This window comes from Cicer arietinum, chromosome 5 (assembly GCF_000331145.2).
Source record: "Cicer arietinum cultivar CDC Frontier isolate Library 1 chromosome 5, Cicar.CDCFrontier_v2.0, whole genome shotgun sequence".
Lineage (NCBI taxonomy): Eukaryota > Viridiplantae > Streptophyta > Magnoliopsida > Fabales > Fabaceae > Cicer > Cicer arietinum.
Window position 1 is genome coordinate 36,765,869 of NC_021164.2, and position 23,657 is coordinate 36,789,525.

General features: G+C 31.8%; 1 protein-coding gene across 1 annotated transcript in view; it reads right to left on the minus strand.

Annotated features, from left to right (window-relative positions):
• Window positions 1-15,781: 15,781 nt before the first annotated feature.
• LOC101508547 (protein LEO1 homolog) overlaps window positions 15,782-23,657 on the minus strand; it is a 12,482-nt gene continuing 4,606 nt past the window's right edge. Inside the window, 9 exon segments of the mRNA XM_027331169.2 lie at window positions 15,782-16,159; window positions 16,506-16,652; window positions 17,813-18,052; window positions 18,154-18,258; window positions 18,389-18,517; window positions 18,597-18,776; window positions 18,853-18,984; window positions 22,816-22,992; window positions 23,354-23,573. Coding sequence (XP_027186970.1) covers window positions 16,512-16,652; window positions 17,813-18,052; window positions 18,154-18,258; window positions 18,389-18,517; window positions 18,597-18,776; window positions 18,853-18,984; window positions 22,816-22,992; window positions 23,354-23,573 — 1,324 coding nt within the window. The 3' untranslated portion in view covers window positions 15,782-16,159; window positions 16,506-16,511.

Below are 23,657 nucleotides of genomic sequence, written 5' to 3' on the forward strand. Positions count from 1 at the left end.
TAGATTTTCTTCAATTATAAATTTAAATCAAATCTTATTTTAGATTTGCATCACTTATAATTTTGAAAAAAATCTTATTTTAGATTTTCTTCAATTATAAATTTGAATCAAATATTATTTTAGAATTTCTTCAAAAACATGAATCTTCTTTCATACTCTTTAAAGTCAAATATATTGTTTTCATAAAATACTTTTGTTAACATCAAAACTCTAAATGTAAAACTAACTTGGTTCCAACAATACTCATTTGAAATTCAAGTTGCATCAATTTATAAAATTCTTGACAAATAGTGCCATTAGTAGATCCAAAAATAAATATCATCAACATAAATTGGAATAATAAAAATGTCATCTTCTATTGATTTTCTAAAAAGTGTATTATCTATTTGTCCTCATTCAAAGTTATTTTAAAGCAAGAAGTTATTAAGTCTATCATACCACGCCCTAGGTGCTTGATTTAGAGCATATAGAGATTTCCTAAGTTTAAAAACATGATTTGGAAATTCAGAACTTTCAAAACTCGGGGGTTGTTTACATAGACTTCTTCACTTATATACCCATTTAGAAAAGCACTTTTGACATCCATTTGAAATAATGTAATTTTATTATTTGAAGCAAAAGAAAGTAGGATACGAATAGCTTCTAACCTGGCCACTAGAGCAAATGTCTCAGTGTAATCAATGCCTTCTTGTTGATTGTAGCCTTGTGCAACATGTCATGCCTTATTTCTGACCACTTCCCCTTTTTCATTTAGCTTGTTTCTGAAAATCCACTTGGTTCCAATAATTTTCTTATCCAGTCTAGGGACTACTTCCCAAACATCATTCCTCTCAAATTCATTTAACTCTTCTTGCGTTGCAAGAATCCATCCATCATCTGCCAACGCTTCATCAATAGAGGTAGGCTTAGTTGATGAGAGTAAGCCAAACAAACTGGTATCTTTAAGTGATGATATTATCTTCAAAGGATCACTTGCACTTCCAATAATTTGAGTTTAAAGATGAGATGACTAGTACTTCCATCCAAATTTTTCTTCTGACTTATCGTGACTATTTTTAACTTGATCAGATTCATATTTTGAAGATTTGTCATATTCTTATGATTTGCTTGTATCCTTTGTTTTTTCAAGTTCTTCTAGTTTGTCTGCATCTGCTTCCTTTGGTTCTGGTAAACCTGCACTATCATCATCTTGCTTTGATTTTCAAGATCAAACTGTTTGTCATCAAATTTAACATGTATGGATTCTTCCACAATATGAATTTCCCAATTAAACACTCTATAAGTCTTGGATCTTTTAGAGTATCCAATGAAGGAACACTTTTGAGATCTAGAATCAAATTTACCAAGGCTATCCTTAATGTTTAACATATAACAAGTACAACCAAATTGTTTAAAGTAAGAGATGTTAGGCTTTTTACCTTTCCACAATTCATATGGTGTTTTATTCAATGTAGATCTAATATAGACTCTATTTTGAATATAACATGTTGTATTAATTGCTTCAGCCCAAAAGTGTTTTGCAACATTCATATCATTTAACATGGTTTCGGCCATTTCTTGGAGTGATCTATTCTTTCTTTGTACAACTCCATTTTGTTGGGATGTTCTAGGAGAGGAAAAGTTGTGAGAGAATCAATTCTCATCACAAAAACTTTCAAAGAACTTGTTTTCAAATTCTCCTCTATGATCAATTCTAATTGTGACAATCTTAAGACCATTTTCATTTATTATTTGTTTGCAAAATGTGATAAACACTTGTGGGATTCATCTACTATAACAAAGTCGTATTTCTTTCCAGTTAGAGAGGCTGTTTTCACTGGCCCAAAGAGATCTATATGTAAGAGCTCAATGGGATTTGAGGTAGAGACTAAGTTCATAGGGGTAATAGAGTTTTTTGTTTGTTTTCCCTTTTCACAAACTTCAAACATATTTCAGTTTGGTAACTAAGCTTAGGTAGACCTCTAACTAGTTGAAGTTTATTCGGTTTTGAAATTAATCTAAGGTTTGCATGACCAAATCTTTTGTGCCAAATTAGTTTCTCTTCATTTATTGACATAAGACACTTAACCTCTTGTTTCTCTAGACTAAACAAATTTATCTTATCAATGTTGTTTTGACTAATTGTCTTGCAGGTTTTTTTTATTAAATATAATATCATAATTATTATCACATAAATAACTAATACTTAATAAATTATGCTTAAGACCTATAACAACCAAGACATCTTTAATAGAAGGGGAAGTATCATTACCAATTGTACCTTGACCAATGATCTGACCTTTTTGCTTTCCTTCAAAAGTCATTGTGCCTCCTTTGTGCAGTGTTAGTTCTTGGAACATAGACATTTGCAACACTGACAATTTTGTTCTTAGGTACTGCACTTATGTATACAAACCTCTCACAGATGATCAATAAGTACTTCTAGCTTCATACCCTTAGCAAGAAAATCTTCAAATACTTCTTCATGCTTATTAGAGTTACATGTGGTATTTTCAATTGATGTTGAACTATGATTAATTTTCAAAGTTAGATTTTCATCCTAATTAAGTTAGAAAGTATATAAAATATTTGAACTTTTTTTAATTTTCTTATTTTTTCAATTATTGATTTAATAATTATGTTCACTAAATTTTGCAGTGCCTAGAACCAGAGGAACGATTCCTACAAATCTTCCAAGATCCCGTAGGTGGACTGCAAAGCATGTTGTTGAAGGTGGAATGGTAACATATCGGCGGAGACTTTATGCTATGTTGCTTGAGGATGTATTATTTACACTATATGATGATGGTTGTGCTAATCGTCCTTTTGAAGCAACTTTGATGTTCTCTGGATACCTTCGTTGTGGTGGAGTTTCAGTCCCATATCTACCAGAGCAATGTCTTCAACAATTTGGCCATATTCAATGCATTTTGTGTTATGTTCCTTGGGTGTCGGATAGTATAGATTGGAAGTGGCAGACTAATATGAGAGCATCAATAATGGCCTTACTGAGGCTATCTCCTCTAGGGATGTTTCCTGGAGAAGTCATTGACGACTACTATGCATGGTACATAAATGCTTCACATCCTCTGATCCTTCCTCCACCTACTGATGCTCCACCTTCCAATCCACCTATTGTTGCTAATGTTGATCCACATGTTCTATCATCTTCTGTACAAGCTAGTCCATCTTCAGCACAAGACCATCGAGCATTTGAGCTTCTACATAGGGCCATACATATGGTAAATCTAGTGGGTGAAGTTCATAAAATATTAAGTGAGTTAATATGCATGTTCCCGGGAGACGATTAGTAGATTGTATTATGTACGTTTGAATATATTTTGTATTATGAATATTTTGCATAATGAATTTTTATTTTAATATTAATATTTTGTGTTATCTATGCTATACGAAAGTGATTAAAAGTTCAACTTTAACTCGATAACAAAAATGAAATACAATTGTTTGAAAACATCACACATATATTCTAATCTTTATTTAATGAAATACAAGATGATTTGATAAATGATGGATCAATGTGTTCTCAGTGCTTAATACGTCATGCATAAGTTATTTCTCATGTATTTGCACAATCACTACAAAAATATCTCCATTTTTATGAGGTAGGTGGCAAAGAACAATCGGACTTCAATTTTACCTGAACAAGATAATATTAAACATTAGTTGACTATTAAACATTAATTGATAATATTAAATTTTACCTGTACCCAATGACTTTCATTGACGAAACCAATTGCTATTAAAGAATTAACAAAAGAATCCTTTGATGGTGTTTGTTCAGTGGAAAGAATATCATGTTCAAATTATGAGACAACGAAACAAAATATTATATCTTGTTGCTATCACGTAACCCAATTCTGGTATAGTCACCCATTTATCTTTACCTTGAGCACCCAAACTAGAAATAGTCAATGAGTTTCACATTGTTTCAACGTTGCCATCAAAACCATTGGAATAAAGATTCTGATATAGATTGATCTCTTTATCCAATTGTGTTCAAACTAAAGGCCAAGATTCTTCAATCCAACCAAATAATGTTGCAATTGCACGGTACCCACAGTTTCCATCAGGCACAACATCTATTATATCCTCGATCTATTGATGAATAAAAGTAGGAAAATGTATTTTAGATGGTTGCTTTGCAGGACGCTGAGATGGTTGCTTTGCAGAACACTGAGATGGTTGTTTTGCATAATATTGTGATGATTGATTTATAGAATATTGAGATGATTGATTTGCATAACACTAAGATGGTTGCTTTGTAGATTCTTGAGAGGCATCAACATACTCCCAATGAGAAAGATCACGAGGAGCATCAAATTATTTTCTCTTTTTAGTAGCTCCTTTGGTTTTCATTTTATCAGGTGGTGGACGCATTGTTGTTGTATGTGGAAATACAAGTTCACACACCTTTTCCCTTAAAATCCTTTGACCAACAATATCTTGTGTCTTCATGTATGCTTTCATTGTCTCCCACTCTTCTAAAAAGTCATATTCTAATAAAGATTTGTCATCCTCCAATTCATGCTACATGCTTATTTTTCAACAAAAAAACAAGCATGCTATCTAAAGGGATAACATTATCAGATATCTGCAAATTTGTCAACTCAATAGCACAGGGTAATCCATGAGTTGTTCTGATTGAGCAACCACATTTTTTTTGTCAGTACCTACAATCTTTATCCTCTTCAATTGTTTTTCAATTTCTTTTAAACACTTCCTTGATACACAATAATGTAATCTTTGATAAAATGGTGAATTACACATGTGCTCAACATCAATAATGATTTTCAAAAAAGAGGATTTGATCGTGCACATTTGGTTCTTCAACATCATATTCACAGCATCCCAACTTTTACACAAGTCTCCATTACTAGTTTGAAGCATGTGTTTCAATCTCCAATGAGCAGACTCAGATCTTAAAATAAATTAAATTACACAAATTAAAACAAATCACATAAATTACTAAATAATATTTCTAAAACAAAACAAATTATAATTTAATAGTACTCGTTGGACGTTGTGTTCCCTAAATGCACCACTCTATTGGTCCAAGCTAGGAAAAATATTTCTTTGTAAGGTGTCAACCATGAATCTTTAACATAATCAATAAAAAGGACAATGTCGGCACACACTAGGTAAAAGTTTTGCAAGTGATGATCATACTCATCCACACTAGTCAAAAATACAACTTTTTTTCATAAATCCATGACATGGTCTTGTCTATCCTTTGTCACATATTGCTTGCATCTTGCCCCAACATTTTTTTCAATATGAAAATGACATAACAAATTGATTGAGGTAGGAAATACAACACCAATAGCATTCATCATGGCAAGATCTCTATTTGTCACAATAACTTTAGAAATTAAATTCTCATATACGAATAATTGTCTTACCTTTTCAAATGCCCAGATGAAGTTATCTTGTCGCTCTTGTTCCAAGTAAGCAAATGTGACAGAAAATGTCAAACTAGTAGATGTTACACCGACAATTTCAAGAAATGGTAACCGATATCTATTTGTTTTGTATGTGCTATCACATATCAAAACAAAATGAAATGCGTTTAACAACTTTATCAGGATGCGTCCAAAATATGTCTCTCAGAACATCTGAATCTTCACGTCTTCTTGTTCAATGCACATAATTTTTATTTTGTATTAACTTCAAGAGATACTGCATTTCTATGTACGAACCTCTCACAGATGATCAATAAGTACTTCTAGTTTTATATATTTGAGTGGAAATTGTGAGATTCTCTTTATTTCTCTCTTTCAAAGCATTCAAAATGAATCTTGGTGCAAGCTTATACTTTGTCATGTCATTGACAAATTTTCTCTCCTCTTCATTTAAACGCCCCAAATATGAATAAACGTCTAAAGTATCCGCTAAATCGTGATTGTGTGTTCCACAACGAACACTAATTTTCCATACTTCATTGATACTCAACGATATACATCTGAGTTTGAATGGACATTTTTCACTTTGAGAACAAGTTGATTTTGATTTTGATTTTGATTTATATCTTCCACCTCTTTCGCATCCCAAAATTAATTTGTCTTTTCTTCCTCTCTTTCAGGTAGCTTTATTAGATCGAATGGTAACAATTTTTATTCCATTTTATCTTCCAATATTTTTTGCCCATTCGAATAAAGCTTCTCGAGAGGAAAATATCTACAAAATATATTTCAAATAAAACATCAACATATGTCTATACATTAAAAATTAAAACTTATAAAATCAATTATCATTAAGATTACTAGATCAGGGGTGAAATTATACATAGAATCTATAGTCGGTATTGTAGTAGGTTCAACTCTACTCATACTTGATTTAAAAAAAAAACCAAAACTTAATTAATATTAACATTATAAATACAATATTTAAAATAAAAAATTTAATTATTTTTTAAAAATTACATTACATTTCAAAACTTTCAGCAAAATTTCGAAAGTTTCAAAATCTAATTTAACGTTTCGAAACATTCAAACTTTAAAAAGTTTTGAAAAATATGAAATCTTTAAATTTCAAAAGTTTCAGATTTCTCGAATCTTTCGAAATTCTGGAAAATTTCTATTTCAAAAGTATCGAATTGTTCGAACCTTTTGAAAAAATTTAGATTTTCATTTCGAATGTATCAAATATTCGAGTTCCACTTACTTTTTTATTTTGAAAATTTTGAAAATTTTGAAATTTTCGAAAGTTATGGTGAACGCTTTAAAGTTTTGATAGAGGGGGCGAAAAAATGAGTGGTAAAAAATTGAAGATTTTATACAAAGTTAAAAGGACAAAATTGTATTTTCACGTATATTAGGAGGTGAGATGTTTAGGTGTGGGGGTGAGAAGTTTAAGTGTGGGGGTGCAGAGTAGAATCCCCCAACCCAAAATATGCATGAAAATAGAAGGTCACTCACTTAGAAGCTAGGTTTTGTTCACTCTCACCTATTCTCAATTTAACTTTTACCTTAATCATTGTCCTCGTCTATGATTTTGGTTTCTCACTTAGAAGCTACGTTTTGGTCACTCATAGTTATGGTACATTTATAATTTTGAGTTCTTATAGTTATAATTTTTTAGAGTTTCGTGTTTGATATGTTTGTAACTTTGAGGTTTTTGAGTTATTTTAGTTCTAAGTTTTTTAGTTTAGTTTTATTTTCATTTTTTTTAGTATTACTTAGCCCTTTTTGCTAAATAATTACTTAATGTTTTTGAATTTTGTGGCTTAGAAAAATAAAACAAAGGCAAAGATGCAAGAGCATGCAAGGAGCTAGGTCACAATACTGTAAGTTATACACTTTTAAATCTATTAGTTTTATTGTATCCATATCATATTGAGGTAATCAAATGATTCTTATTTAGTGGCAAATCATATCATACTGATTTTTTGCTCTAGCAAGGGAAAATTGAAAAGTTTGAAGTCACTGCAAACATTAGTTACTTATTCCACTACGCCAAAAATGACATTTATAGCGCGTCTTTTACAGCGCTTATTAAATACAAGCGCTGTTGTAGAATTTTTTTTAAATAACGGAGGATACAACAACGCTTTTTTGACAAGCGCTGTTGTAGGGTCATATAGGGTCACATAGTGCTTGCACATAATGCTTACAACCCTTTTCATAGCACATTTTGTAAAAGCACTGTAAATTGAAGCGCTCTCCCATAGCTTTTACAGTGCTTTAAACACAAGCACTGTAAAATGTAGCGCTCCCACCTTATGTTACATGGCTTTTAAAGCGCTTTTTGTGAAAGCGCTGTAAAATACATGCGCTTTCATATAATTAAATGACCTATTAGAGCGCTTTTTATACAAGCGCTGTAAAATGTTTGCGCTTTAAATAAAAATCATTCACTTTAAATAAATAAAAACAAATTTAATATGTTGTCCTAACCCTAAGAACCCTCACAACCACATGAAATTGATTCAATTGATGATGGTTTATATCTTAGAGATGATCATGATGAGGGAATTTGGATTAATCCATCGTTTTGTATCGTTAGTGGACAAACAAATGTGAATCCCACCAGGAAAAGAAGAAGGGCATCTTAATGTGTTTAATTTTTTTATATAAGCCATGTAATATGAATTGAGTTCATGTAATTTTATTGTTTGATCTGCCAGAATTGAGCATTTGAGTATTTAGCTTGAATTGTATTTGATTTTCTGCTTATACTTATTTTCTGCTTATATTTAGCTTGATCTTAGTGTTTTATACTAAGTTCATGTAATTTAAGTGTTTGACCTGTCAGAACTAATTTTCTGCTTATATTGAACTTGAAAAAGCTTTGTTTGAGTACTAAGAATTTTTCTTGAACTTTAACTCATCATCCCAATATGATCTGATCATGTAATTTAGCATTGATATATTTAGCATTGATCCCAATATAGGTATTTAACTGATCATGAAAAAGGCTTCTTTGTTTTGTCAATAAGCGCTATAAGTATTTAACTAATTATTTGGAAGAAAAACAAATCCAAATATAGGTATTTTACTAATTATTTGTTTTATACTAAGTTAAGAGGTCTTTTAAAGCGCTTGTTGAAAAAGCGCTGTAATAAGATTTTAAAAAATAAAATAAGGAGGTATTTTACAGTGCTCTTTCAAAGAGAGTTGTAATAGACTTTTAAAAAATAAAATAAGGAGGTCTTTTACAGCGCTCTTTCAAAGAGCGGTGTAATAGGCTTTTAAAAAATAAGTTAAGGAGGTTTTTTACAGCGCTTTTGTCAATAAGTGCTATAAAAGCGTTTAAAACATGAACGTAATTTCTATTTAATTTTTTTTTACAACTCTACTATAGCATTTTAAAATATGAACGTTTTATGTCTTTTGAAAATAATCTTTAACGCGTTTTATATATATAATATTACATATTTCATAATTAGTTTTTTTAAATAACGGAGGATACAACAACGCTTTTTTGACAAGCGCTGTTGTAGGGTCATATAGGGTCACATAGTGCTTGCACATAATGCTTACAACCCTTTTCATAGCACATTTTGTAAAAGCACTGTAAATTGAAGCGCTCTCCCATAGCTTTTACAGTGCTTTAAACACAAGCACTGTAAAATGTAGCGCTCCCACCTTATGTTACATGGCTTTTAAAGCGCTTTTTGTGAAAGCGCTGTAAAATACATGCGCTTTCATATAATTAAATGACCTATTAGAGCGCTTTTTATACAAGCGCTGTAAAATGTTTGCGCTTTAAATAAAAATCATTCACTTTAAATAAATAAAAACAAATTTAATATGTTGTCCTAACCCTAAGAACCCTCACAACCACATGAAATTGATTCAATTGATGATGGTTTATATCTTAGAGATGATCATGATGAGGGAATTTGGATTAATCCATCGTTTTGTATCGTTAGTGGACAAACAAATGTGAATCCCACCAGGAAAAGAAGAAGGGCATCTTAATGTGTTTAATTTTTTTATATAAGCCATGTAATATGAATTGAGTTCATGTAATTTTATTGTTTGATCTGCCAGAATTGAGCATTTGAGTATTTAGCTTGAATTGTATTTGATTTTCTGCTTATACTTATTTTCTGCTTATATTTAGCTTGATCTTAGTGTTTTATACTAAGTTCATGTAATTTAATGTAATAGGCTATTAAAAATTAACTTATATTTTTTTAAAAATAATTACATTAAAATGAATACATTTTTCACATGCTTTAAATTTTATTTATCATATATACATTAACAACGTAATTTCTATTTAATTTTTTTTTTACAACTCTACCATAGCATTTTAAAATATGAACGTTTTATGTCTTTTGAAAATAATCTTTAACGCGTTTTATATATATAATATTACATATTTCATAATTAGATCAATATTATGAACTTGCTTTCTTTTAAATAAGTATTATTTGATTTTTGAAAAAATTTACAATTTCTTAAGAAAATAACATTTTACTAACATAATAAACCATAACAAAATAAATAACTACAACAAAAAAAGATAACATTTTAATTTGAGTAAAAATTTTACAGTACAAATATTTTACTGACACTTTTTTAACAAATTTTACTAACATTAAACTTTAAAAATAATATTATAACAAATTGTAAAAATAATATATTTGACATTTTAGAATAAAATTTTAATTTTTTGAAAATATTTTATAACCATTTAACCTTTTTTTGGACTAAATTTAACTTTTTTCAATACTAATGTATAAAATACAAATTTATATTTAAAAGACATTATATAAGTACTTTATATAGAGTAGTGTTTGACTTGAAAGTTATGAACAAATAACAACTCTTCTCAATCAATACAATAACGTCACTGTCAAAATAAAAGTAAAATAATATTAATTAAATAACTAACTTCAAATAAAAAGTTAACATTAAAAAGCGTTGTAATAGACTATTAAAAATTAAGTTAAGGAGGTCTTTTACAGTGCTCTTTCAAAGAGCGCTGTAATAGGCTTTTAAAAAGTTAAGGAGGTCTTTTACAGCGCTCTTTCAAAGAGCGTTGTAATAGGCTTTTAAAAACTTAGTTAAGGAGGTCTTTTACAGCGTTCTTTGAATGAACGTTGTAATAGGGTTTTATATATAACAGTAAACCGCTTCGTAAACTTCACTACGCTTCAGAGTCCTCCTCCTCTTCATTGTCCTTCTCATTGCGAACCCTACTGTCCATACAAACCATATTGCCAATCATCTCCATTGCGAACCATCTCCATCTTTGTTACTATCCCTACCAACTATCATTCAAATACTATCCCTAAATCTTAAACCCTAAACCGCTCCAGTTTCCTCTTCATTATGTAAACTCCATACGCTTGTTTCCTCCTCCTCTTCATTCTCCTTCTCATTGCGAACCCTATGAACAATATTGCCTTGTTAATAACCCTCATTACGTAAACTTCATACGATTGTTTCCTCTTCATTCTCCTTGTCATTGCGAACCATCTTTGTTTCTGCGAACCCTACTCTCCTATGAATCGTTCGTATTTCTATAATGTTCTTCTTTGTTCGTATTATTGCGTTGTAACCCTATTGTTATTCTGTTTTTCAAGTATTGTATTTATTAGTTTTTTTTTTTTCACTAAAATGCATGTTGGACTTATACTGCTATCAATGCACAAATATTTATTGACTTATATGTTTTATTTTTATAGTGCCCTCGTCAAACTAACAACATCGATTGTTGATATGAATCAAACTATAATCCTAGAAACGGTACGGTATTTTCATTATTTGATTTTCATATATAAACTATGCATATATTTGATTCTAACTTATTTATGTTCAATTTTTATATCGCACAGTACTTTGACAATTCCAGTCCAACATACTCTGAAAGAGATATAATTGAAATAAAGGAAGACTGTAAGGGATAATGGCATGCTGCACGGGATAGTTATATGAATATATGGTAGTTTTGTTATGTGTAGTTCTGGTAATTATATGTATATGAATAGGGTGCATTTTAAAAGTTGTGAATATGTAGTTATATGAATAAGTATATAGTTATGTGTTGTTGTCAATATGTGAATATGTTGTGAACTGATTGGTGTAAATATGTAAAGTTATAAAGTTAAATTATAAAGTTATATAGTTCTGTTGTTGTGTATTGATTGTATGAACTAATTGTGAACTGATTCTAGATGAAAATGATTTTGGAAAAAAAATTAAAAGACAGCGTTGTAATAGGTGCATAATAATGCATCTATTGAATGCACCTTTTACAACGCTTTCTCAAAAAAGCGTTGTTTAGGTTTTTTCGCGTTGTGTTCATAGTTCATAATTTCTATGTGACTATTGCAATGAGCTTGTTTAGTTTTACTTCACAGTTCATATTGTTCGTATGTACATGTTTTCTTTTAATCAAATCCTTTACAATGATGTTATTTTAGATTATCGGTACAAGTTAAGGTATGTGGAGTGGTGCTTCAATGATATATATGGTGATAAACCAAAATAAAAGGCTTTGCTGACAATCATAAATGATAATCTTACTACAGTGTACAAATAGTATAAGCTTGCTTATGAAACAACATCAACATCTAGGCCCTCATCTTCTAGCGCTACAACAGTTGTTTCCCTTGGTGGAACAGTCGTTGTTGGTCACAGAAGTTCACACTTACAACACAAAAATGTTTTTCAAAAACATTTATAGGAAAAGGATTCAACAAATGTTGAAAATGAGTTTGATATGTACACTAATGAGAAGTGTATAAATTTTGTAGAAAAGTTTGAGATTCTAATGCCGTGGAAACACAATACTTGTCGATATCCAATTATGTCTAGAATGGTACGAGACATCATGCCTACATCAATTTTTATTGTGGCTTCTAAGAGTGCTTTCAACATCGGGGATAGGGTTTTAGAGGTATATAGAAGCTACCTAAACTCATAAATGTGAAGGCTCTAATTTGCACACATAACTAGTTGAAGCTCAGCTGGAAGTGGCCCATTTCCTTCCTCTCAATCTCAATCACAACCTTTAGCCTATGTTTAAATTATTAAAGGTCCAATTTTAGTTTGTCACTTCATAATTATCTTTTGTTTTAAATATTTTAAGTTTTAGTTATGTTTGGTTTTTTATTTATTATAGGATGCTTCATTTTTTTTTTTTTGGAGTCACACAAGATTAATCATCAGTTATAGCACAACAACCAACCACTATTGTTTGGGACATACTTCTAGATTTTGACTTAGCAAGACATCCATATCTTTTTGGAACAAAAAGACTTTGTGGGTAATGTGCTTTATTTAGTTTTAGTTTATTGTAAATGATTTCAATGTTCTTTTGGATGATTTATAATTTATTTTTGCAAGTAATGTTGAATGAGTTGGGTAAGATGGGGAAATTATATTTTTGAAGGAGGTTATTGTTGTTTGCACTAATAAGGATTTATTTAAAAGTTTTGATTTGATTATCATTTCACCGCATAACTTGTCAATTTAATAAATTATAAATCATCTCAATGATACTTTTGTGGCATTGGATCAACTTATCATATCTTTGCATTAACTTCTACTTTTGTGGCATTAGATCAAACTTTAGCAAAGAAAACTCATGTAAGTTCATATTTGCAAATTTGTTACAACTCGATTGTTGGGTATGCAATGCATAATGAAAATTTGATTTAGTTATTTGTTTAAAATTTGAAACATAGATATTATCATACTAGAGTCTCAATGCTCTTGAGGTATTTTACTGCAAATTTTATTCTTGAATGACTTTGATTATATATAGTAGTATGTCTTTTACTGTTTTACTAACTTTTCTGCAACTTTATCGCTGCAGTTATTTTTTTTTTCTAATTTGAATATGTCAATTCCACTATTGTTATTTATTTATTTTTTTCTTTCTAATTTGTGCAACAATATTCATGATGTTGAAAGCGCCCACTAAATCCTCATTGTGAAGCAATGTTGCCTTCCTTTGATTAATGTTGAATTTTAATTATGTTGATCATAATTTAATTTATATTTGAGAATGTAGTTTGTATTGGTTGTGTTGTCATGTGTCTGTGACTTTATACTGTTGATTAATTTGTCATTTAATATTACCCTTAAACATTATGTGGCTAATAACAAATGTTATATCTTTGGAAAGTATGATACAACAAAACTGTGATTCAGTCAGACTTTGATTAATAGGCATGTTTGTTATAAAAAAATGTGAAATTGTGATATAGAAAAACTGTGAAGATATAAAAATAAAAAAAATAAAAAAATGATGTATGACTAGCAGGTTCGTCTAGTTTTTGTAAGGTTACAATAATCAAATTGTAGATGATTAACTTAATTTTCTAAGATTACCATAATCAAATTTATTGGATGCGTAAAACTTGATATATGATCTAAAAACCACACGAAGGTCAATAACAAAGTTCAAAATGATAGAAAAGGTATCTAAAGGTATAAAGCAAGATTACCTATACTCAAGTCACACTTTAACACTAAAGTAGATCTATTAATACTTCTGTGCTAAGAATCAAAAATCAAAATGGGATAGTGTTTTATAAATCATAGAAATGGATTTCTCTCAAAATAATTAAATGGTGATTTCTTTCTAACTCCCTTGAGAATTACACTTTAGACAATAAAGGTTTGAACTAACAAGGACTCATGGCTATGAGCTTTGAAACTGATAGTGAGAGAGGAGAAACTGATGAAAAATCGAATGAACACCACAAATATTGGTTTAGAAAACATTACATAGCCTTGTGTCTTTAAGCTTCGCACTGCGACGCAAGCTCCATGTTCAAAAAATTGTATTGGCTTGCAATACAAGACCAAACATGTCTTCAAAATGCGTGACGTCCATGAAATGTCATGTGTGCATTTAATATCTAATTCATGCCTTCTAACAGGAAAACTACCTTAAGATTTAAAAAATATAAAATCAATTTCATGCTAAATGAAAAATGGAGGACTTTCATTATATTTTGTATAAAATTGATTTACACCAACATAGTTTAATTCTAGAAATTATTGGTGTATGATGTTTAAGTATCAAAATTAAACATAAATTGTCTTAATAAATTAGATAAAAAATTTAACATGTTCTTATTAAAGTGTATAAGATAATGAGATCCGCAGCAAAATTTTAAAAATAATTGGCAAAAAAATTAGTAGTTAAGTTCATCTCGGAGACTAATAATCACAAATATAAAATATTAACATGACGTGACATATAATTAGTTAGTTATACTAGTTAGTTAGTTGTTTATATAATTAATTATATAAGTCTATTTAACTAATTCAAATCTCTTAATCATCAATATTATTCAATTTACGTTTTTCTTCTCTTTTAACAGTGATTTAAATCAAGAATCGTAATATGGTAGCATAGAGTAATTATTCCGTTAATTTTCTTCAAAAGTTCCATTGAATCATTTCTATTATTCTAACTTTTCTTTAATTCTTGGAGTTTTCTATAAAAAATTCTAGATGAATCATTATTTATTTTTCCAATTACTCTTCATTGATAAAAGACCTCCATCACATACAGGAATAGACTTATAACCATGTATAATAGTGCAACGAATTCACTCTATGGATGCAATACTTAAAGTCTCTAAAAGTGCACATTCCTTTACTAAGGCCACAAAATAGACATGCAAGAATTGAAATTATCAACGATACAACATTGTTCACAATTTCCAAGATTGAACAATTTGTAACATTGAAGACACATTGAAGACACTTTCTTTAACCGATATCTTTTCCATCTTTTCTTTCTTGACATTTTTCAAACTCAAAATGTAATAAAGACTTTAGCTTGAGGGGGATTAAAATCAATTAAGAGTGAAGTTCATCGGCAAAAACAGATTAAAATTGAAGTTCATCACAGACAATTATCACAAGTATAAAAGACTAACTCATGACAAAAAATAAAGGTTATTCTTTAAAAACATAAACTATGTTCAAATATAAAAGAGCAACTCATGACAAAATAAAAGTTATTCTTTTAAAAAATAAATTATGTTCAAAGACTAACGGTAATTTTATCAAAAGTAAATTACACTTTTTTTAGGAAAATATTATAATTTTCTGTTCTTTGATATTAAAACCACAAATGTATTTTTTTCCCTTTCAGAATATGTCAGAAATAAAAAACTTTTAAAAAAACTTTAAAACTGAAAAACATTCCGATTAACATATTTTGTAAAACTGTTATATAAAACAGTAACTTGTTTTTGTTTACAAAACTAAAAAATCATAACAGATAATAGTTTTTAGAAACTAAACATTGAGAAAACAATCAAACAAGCCCAAAGATTCTTCAAACCAATTCTTTTAGTCTATAAAACAAACTAGATGTTACCATATAATGTTGCAAAGTAATGGTATAATTTATTGTAAATTATTGCAAGGGGAGAACTGAAAAATTCCCCAGCTCTAGCATTGGTTCCACCTTACCAACCCTTGGAGTAAAACTTCTGGGAAAAAAAACAGACAACAAAAATATGTACGCTGTTATTCTAATTAACATTAGCAATACAGTGAACAACAAGAGACCTAGGACGAAATACTTCGCCTGGCTCTTCGATATGTGCAAGGATTAAACCTTAAATTTGAAGTTTGTATAAGCAGGGAAAATAGAGGAGGAGAAAGACAAATGAGACATCTCAACTTTTGATGCACCGGAGAGCATTGTTCTTATCAATTCCAATTGCAAGATCCTGAATTATAGAAGAGAAAATACGAAACGAAGTGAGAATGACTCAACTAGAAAAGCATAGCAAATTTCATACCCAAAAATCCTACTGTTCAAGCGGTCAAATAAACCACACAACATAAACATATGGTGGCACGTACTCTTCAATAGTATTTGAAAAATAACAAATTATACCTTGGAAACCGATAACAAAAATGTGAAGAAAATTGGGAGGAGAGAGGGAAATAGCATAAGATGACAAAAGTGCAAAAACGAAAATGCCAACAAAAACATATGATTCATCATCTCATGGCAAGGACACAAAATCACAATCATGTATTAAGGCTGTACAGAATGAAAATCTGACTTACCAAAATTCATTCGTCATCACTGTCATACACAACTGCCATTCGCCGATGGGCTGTTGGTTTCCTTGGAGGAGAAGGAGAGTCTTCATCAGATTCAAGTCTCTTCCCTTTGACATTACGTTTTAAATCCTTACCCTTTTGCTTTGGTTCCTGCAAGTAAATATCCAAATAGTATTGAAACCACAACAATCAATCATGCAACGTTAACTGGCGACTTATTTATAAATTAGTAAATTAGTGCATACCGGAGGTGGCAACCTAACAGAAACAAAGTTTAATGAGGAACTCAGTAGAAAACCCAAATGAACAAAATGGAAATGCCAAGAGTATTATTCTGTTATCAAATAGAGTCTCAACTCTGCCTAGTGTTCATGGATGAAATATGGTTCCATACTCCGTTGTCACTCCACCTAAAATTAAACAAGATGAAAAGACGTCCCCTCTCTCAGCTCTTCTATTCCTATTACTATATAAGAACACTCCGCATGAATATGACCATATGAATAACATTAACATAAAGGCATTTCGCTAAGTGAACTATTCACTTTTGGAGGACAAAGTAATCTCAACAGATGAATAAATCAACAATAGATAATAGGTACATGTGCTTAACAAATCATGGATGTGTTAATATATCAATGGCTGATTTTCTCATCAATGGTTGAGATATCATACATTCCTATTGTTATTAAATTGGAAAAATATCTTACAGTATCTTGATATTATAGCAAGCTGTCTCAAAGGACTGGTTTCTCATCATACTCTCTTAAACTTATTAAACATGATCACCCAACTCAAATTAACCCTGAGTGTGATTGAGTTGGTTCACAGGTTAGTCACCCATCTTTTTAAGTCCAAACCAATTGGATTAGATTGGTTTGGATGAATTTTCCCTAACCCAGACCAACGCAACCCATGGTCACCCCCTATTTTTCTAAAGTTCCCCGCATGAATCAAGGCACATAAGGATCCAGATATATATACAAAATCTTTAGCTCCCATTGTGACACCCGGCAACAAGACTGCAAGTTCGATGCAAAAAGTTTCACACATTCTAACTCTCATGATAATCATAAGTGTTTTACCCTCCCTCCCCATACATACAAAAATAGTCAATTAAACAAAAATAAAATCAGTTTTTATGAAACAATAAAGAAAATGGAACATGATAACTGGGGAAAAACTAGAAAATATTGTGAGCTAATTTTGCACGAGTTGACTTATACCTATTAAGGGCAATGGTGCATAGTAATAACTCTATGCAGTCCAAAGTTAAAGACAACTATTTTATAATAAGATATACTCAGTACCTCTTCTTCATCCTCATCCGAAGCCTCATTAGCTTGTGTCGTTTCTTCATAGTCATTCTCTTCCTCGTCCTCATACTCTGGCTCAGTATCCTCATCCCTCTTACGTGAAAGAGGCCTTTCTTCCTCCTCGTCATCGGTTTCATACTCAGACTCCTCTCTCTCATCATCAGGGTAACCCACTGGGTGTCTGGAGGATTTGGCAGGTGGAAAGGATGACTTACGAGGGATGTCCTTTGGTCCCTGTGACTAGAATTCCAGATAATAACCCTCATTGATGTTAATGCAAACATAATCAACAAAATATACAAATTCTCAGAGACTGAATAATATAATAATAATACCTTCTTAGCATTCATAATTCGTTTCTCTGCTCGGACTTCTGCTTCCAAATCCTCCTCAAAGTGCCGCTGTGAACGACGAGAATCATAATAATCTGCTTCGTCATCCTGAAGAAAGGGAGCATCGATAAATAATAATCGAAGTGACACAATTTAAGTAGGCAGATATGATCAGATAATATTGCAGCAAATACATAACCGTCTAAAAGACAACAGTGTCTCGAGCCTAAATTTATACCTCATCCAAAGCATCCTCTAAAAACCCAGGAGAAAGTTGACGTCTCCTCTCAGTTGGAGTATATTTCCGATTCACCTTTTCACGCTTACGGTTAAGAAGTACATTAGCCCTGATAGTCTGACTTTCAGCCTGAAAATTATACAGAAATTGGATTATTGTATTTGAGACACAAGATAAGTATGTGACTAATTTGTATGAATGATTATACCTTTTCTTTTTCCTCTTTTTCCCTCTCAGGATCAATGTCTGTAATGCAGTTTTTAACCTTAAAAGACTTCCTATGCCTTGAGTCAACAATAGCAGTCAACAACCGGTGAGAATTCGATGACAAGGAAGATGGCATAAACTTCATTTTCTGCAATAGCCTTCCTTGTGATTGCAGGATTCCCTGTAATCAAGTACACATAGTCCATTGAGGGGAAACAGTAATTCCACAAGAATGATAAGAGAATAATGAAATTCACCTTTCCATGTCTAAGGAAAATATGTGCTTGATCATGCTGGGCATCCTGCACTGATATGTCAAGAACTTCACTCCCAATTAATAACTGAATGCTGCCATCAGACCACCTTACAAAGCGAGCATTGCTTTCAACCTGATCATGAACAATATTTTTTATTACAAAATAAGTAATGTAGCCCAACTGAAATTATTCTGCCCTGAAAAGGTTGAAAAATATTTAATAATAAATAATAGATGCACCAATTTTGCCAACACTAATATTCAAATCCAGTAATGTAAAGATTACATATTGTCCATCGGATAGTTGATGGCCCAATTGCCCAGACCATTCCTTCGCCTTATGGGTCCTAACAGATTAAACCAAGGAATCTATATACTTGCTTCCGAGACTAGTGCTGTGATAATGGGGAAATCAAAAAGGCCTAAACAGTCTTTATTGATTTGCAAAGGGCATATGATAGAGAGTATATAGAAAGGTGTTGTAAAAGGTTAAAGAAAAGAGTTTGGATTCTTTATATTTGTGCAATGGAGATATTTATGAGACATGACTCGTGACTAGTGTGAGAACACAAGAAGTTAACATAGAAGATTTCCCAATAAGTATAACGAGTAAACCTTCATTTTGATCCTTCAAAGTGTTATGCATTGTCAAGCTAGTCCCCAGATTAATTAAAATTATTAAAAACTCCCTAAAAGTTACTTCCGTTAGTTAGTTAAGTCCAAAACATTAACACTCTGTCAATTTGTCAAGTAAACCCTCATTTTGGTCCCCGATAGAAAATGTAATTTTTAATTTAAGCCCTTCTCCTCCAATATATATATATGGTGTATTCTTATATATGAGTATTCTTATCTACCTCTGAGCCTAGCTCATTGTTGATTTGCTTTAATTAGATGTTGTAATATTATAGGAAATATTTAAACTTAGTAGTTGTCTTGAATGTTTTGACTATCTTATGAATATTGTACCCGGTGGGCAACAAAAGATGGACTGAAGAAGGAGACAAAGGAGAAGAAGAGAGGAAAATAGTGAGAAAAGGTGAAGGACTTGGATCTAAAATGGCATTCTTTCAGGGACCGCAATAAGGGTTTACTTGACAAATTGACGGAGGGTTAGCATTTTAAATCTGTAAAATATGAGTAATTTCTATGTGTCTAATGAGAGCACACACCTTCTATTTGTAATGATGCTGCATTAATTACATTCAATGCCTAGGAAGTTGTATTGCCTAGGACTACCAACAATTAGCATAGGATGTTGCACAATCAAGTAACAATCAAAACATACACTAAAGTTTAACACTCCCCCTCAAACTAAAGCTTACTATGCTTTAAGCTTGTTACATCAAAACATTTTCTCACAAAACTTGAAACTAAGTTTGACAATTGTTGGACTAGTGTGAGTCATAACCAACATAACTCACCATCAAGATGATCATCGACGAGAAGAGAAAGCACCATTAATGATTCATCTGTGGGAAAAGAGTCACTACCGGATTGATCGTCGATGGAAATAAAAGGCACCACTAATACGATCCATATGTGGGAGAAGAGATCATCGTTGTTAGGAATAAAATGCACCACTAATAATATGTTGGTTATGAAGGTGGCGTGTGTATGACATACCAAAAGTATGAGTAAAACACAAATAATAACTTGATGGTGAAATTTGGAGAGCATAGCATACCAAAATCTCATGCCATGGTTTAAGTACCTTAGATCAATGATATAAAATGATGAGGAGATAAAGGGGGGTGATTTCCATAAGATAGGATCCAAGCAAGATGGATAAAATAAATAAATATTCAAGTTTAAATTGTCATATAAAGAAAAGTACCCTCAATGTTGTATGGAACTAAATGTTGGGTAGTTAAAGGCCATCAATGGAGAATGCTACAATAGAGAATAGTCGTACAAGACAAAAGAATGATATCATTAGAAAAAACTAGAAATTGGGGATAGCTCCAATTGTAGAAATAATGGTAGAATCCCATCTTAGGTGGGTTGGGCATGTGTAAAGAGATCCATAGAGGCAGTAGGCAGAATGGAAGATAGACTGGGTTAGAAGTAAAGAGACCAACAAAAACTACAAGTCAAATCAATAATAGAGAAAGTTAAATGGACTATCTTTAAATATGATTCATGACAACACATTATAACAGTGACTGATCCATGTAACTGGCCCAGCTTAATGGGAATAGGTTTTAGTTGTTGTCTATAAGTACAAGTCCAACGTGTGTGCAAAAGATCTACTGGTAAGGAAGGTAAACTAGATGGAGAATACCAAAAGAGAGCTATGTTGTCAGCTTTGTTGTCAATAGCAGCACTATAGCATGCGATAGCGGAAACACGGTGCGCCGTACGTCTTCCTCGCAGCGCGTCTAGCCGTGATACCGCCGTCACCAGTTGCAGCGAATAGCGCCCCAACGCACTGATGCGTTGTGCCCCGACACAAATCCATGACCCGCGACTCTGTTTTTACAAGTTTTGTTGAATTTTTTAATTTCATTAAGGGTATTTGAGTGTTTTTGCACCCAAATCCCTATTATTTTATTATTTCTTGACCTTCTTCTGCTCCTCCAGTCAACTGCTGCGACCCTTCTTCTTCTCGTTATTCTTCCTCTGTTTTTGTTCTTCTTCTCGTTTTTCTTCTTCTCATTTCTTCTTCAGCTCTTCTTCCTCTGTTTTTCTTCTTCTTCCACTATTTTTTATTACTATTAGTTCTTGATTTTGATGTTACATTTTGGTTATGAAATATGAATACTATCATTACCCCTTTATTTTTGTGTATTTTATTTTTGCTATTTTTTAGTATTTTTGTCTACTGTTTGTATTTAATGTTTAGTTTATATATTGTTTTTTGGTCTTCACAATAGTGGTTATCCCACTATCCCCGATCATGCTATCCCATTTTCGGGGTTGGACGTTCCGTGTCGCTATCCGTGACTGACAACATAGGTTGTGTTAGTCACGGATAGTGGCACGGAGCGTCCAACCCCAAAAATGGAATAGCGGGATGACCGCTATTGTGAAGACCAAAAAACAGTATATAAGCTATACTTAAAATCCAAACACTAGACAAAAATACTAAAAAAATAGCAAAAATAAAATACTAAAAAATAAAGGGGTAATCATATGAAGATGTTGATGCTTTAGATGAAGATGCCATTCTTCTTAGTAATAAAATAGAGGAGGAGAAAACAAAACAGAGGAACAAAACAGAAACAAAAACAGAAACACAGGAAGAAGTAACAAAACAGAAAAAACAGAGGAAAAATAGTGGAAAATGGTGGAAGACAGAGGGAAACAGAGGAAGAAGAAGAAAAACAGAGGAAGAAGAAAAAACAAGAGGAAGAAGACAAAAAACAGAGGAAGAAGAACTGAAAAAGAAACGACGGGAAGAACAAAAACAGAGGAAGAAGAAGAAGAAGTAACGAGAAGAAGAAATAACGAAAGGTCGTGGTCGTTCACTGGAGGAGGAGAAGAAAGGTCAAGAAATAATAAAATAATAGGGATTTGGGTACGAAAAGACTCAAATACCCTTAGTGAAAATAAAAAACAAAAATACCTGTAAAAACAGTCACGGGACATGGATATGGGTCGGGCGCAACGCATCAGCGCGTTAGGACGCTATTCATGGCTGCGTTCGCTATCACACGCTATCCCACCACAATCGACAACAGAGAAAGAGAGAGAGAGAGAGAGAGAGAGAGAGAGAGAGAGAGAGAGAGAGAGGAAGACTAAAGAAAACTATAGACCAAACTTTGGAATTGAATACCTAGTGGTCAAAAGTTTTGATTCTTGTTATACCACTAAGAATGTGAAGGTTGCCATGGATGTAAAATACGACAAATTAATATGTATGCATACCAAAAAGTCCATCATCCCAAACCACAAGAGTTAATTGAAAATAAGTGATCGTAGTAGCATGTAAAACAAACTACAATAGTAAATAATTACTTACAGATGTTGTGCCATCAGGATTTGTAACTTTCCTCCAACGAACAATATTGTTCTCCAAGCGTATCCGTTTCTTCGTTCCAGATTCATCAGTTACAAAGGTGTCCTCTTCCTCATATGTTTTAGGATCGAATGGTTTTGGTTCAATCCCCATGATATTAGAAACTTTAATCAAGTTCATCTGTCACAAAGATGGGGGACAGTTAGAGGATTGCGCATAATATTATAAAATGTGTTTCATTTGTAGTTAAGTTCCGACAAATTGATACCATATGTCACCGTAACTTTTTATCATAATCCAAACTTGTAAAATTCTCATCATCTAGGTCATTTTCACCAACCATAACATATATTTATCAAAAAACGTCCCTAAAAGATATGGTGATGCTTAAAACATTTCAAAATGCAGACACTCTTTACATGCCAACTTCTAACTAACAAAAAATGTAATCTATGGGGAAAGAAAACAAACAATTAAACATATTAATCAGCCACATCTTAAAAATAAATTATAAAACACAGGCCTCTCACACAAGCCAGACCTTATCTGGAAGAGCTGGTGGTGGACGCAATGGAACCTCTAACTCCAATGGGGGCCCATATAGCTTCTCTTTAGTTTTCATCTCAATGTTTTCCTCCCCTGATTCATATTGATGATCTTCATCAGCAAGTATATCCTCTGGTCGCAGGCTCTTTCCATAACTTCCTTCCTCATCCGCAGGATATCTCTACAACAGGAAATCAATTAATAAATGCTTAATTCTTATAATTAGAACAATTGAAAAACAAATGAAATATATGTCATTATGGACACCTAATACTCACATTTGAATCTTGCTCAATGTC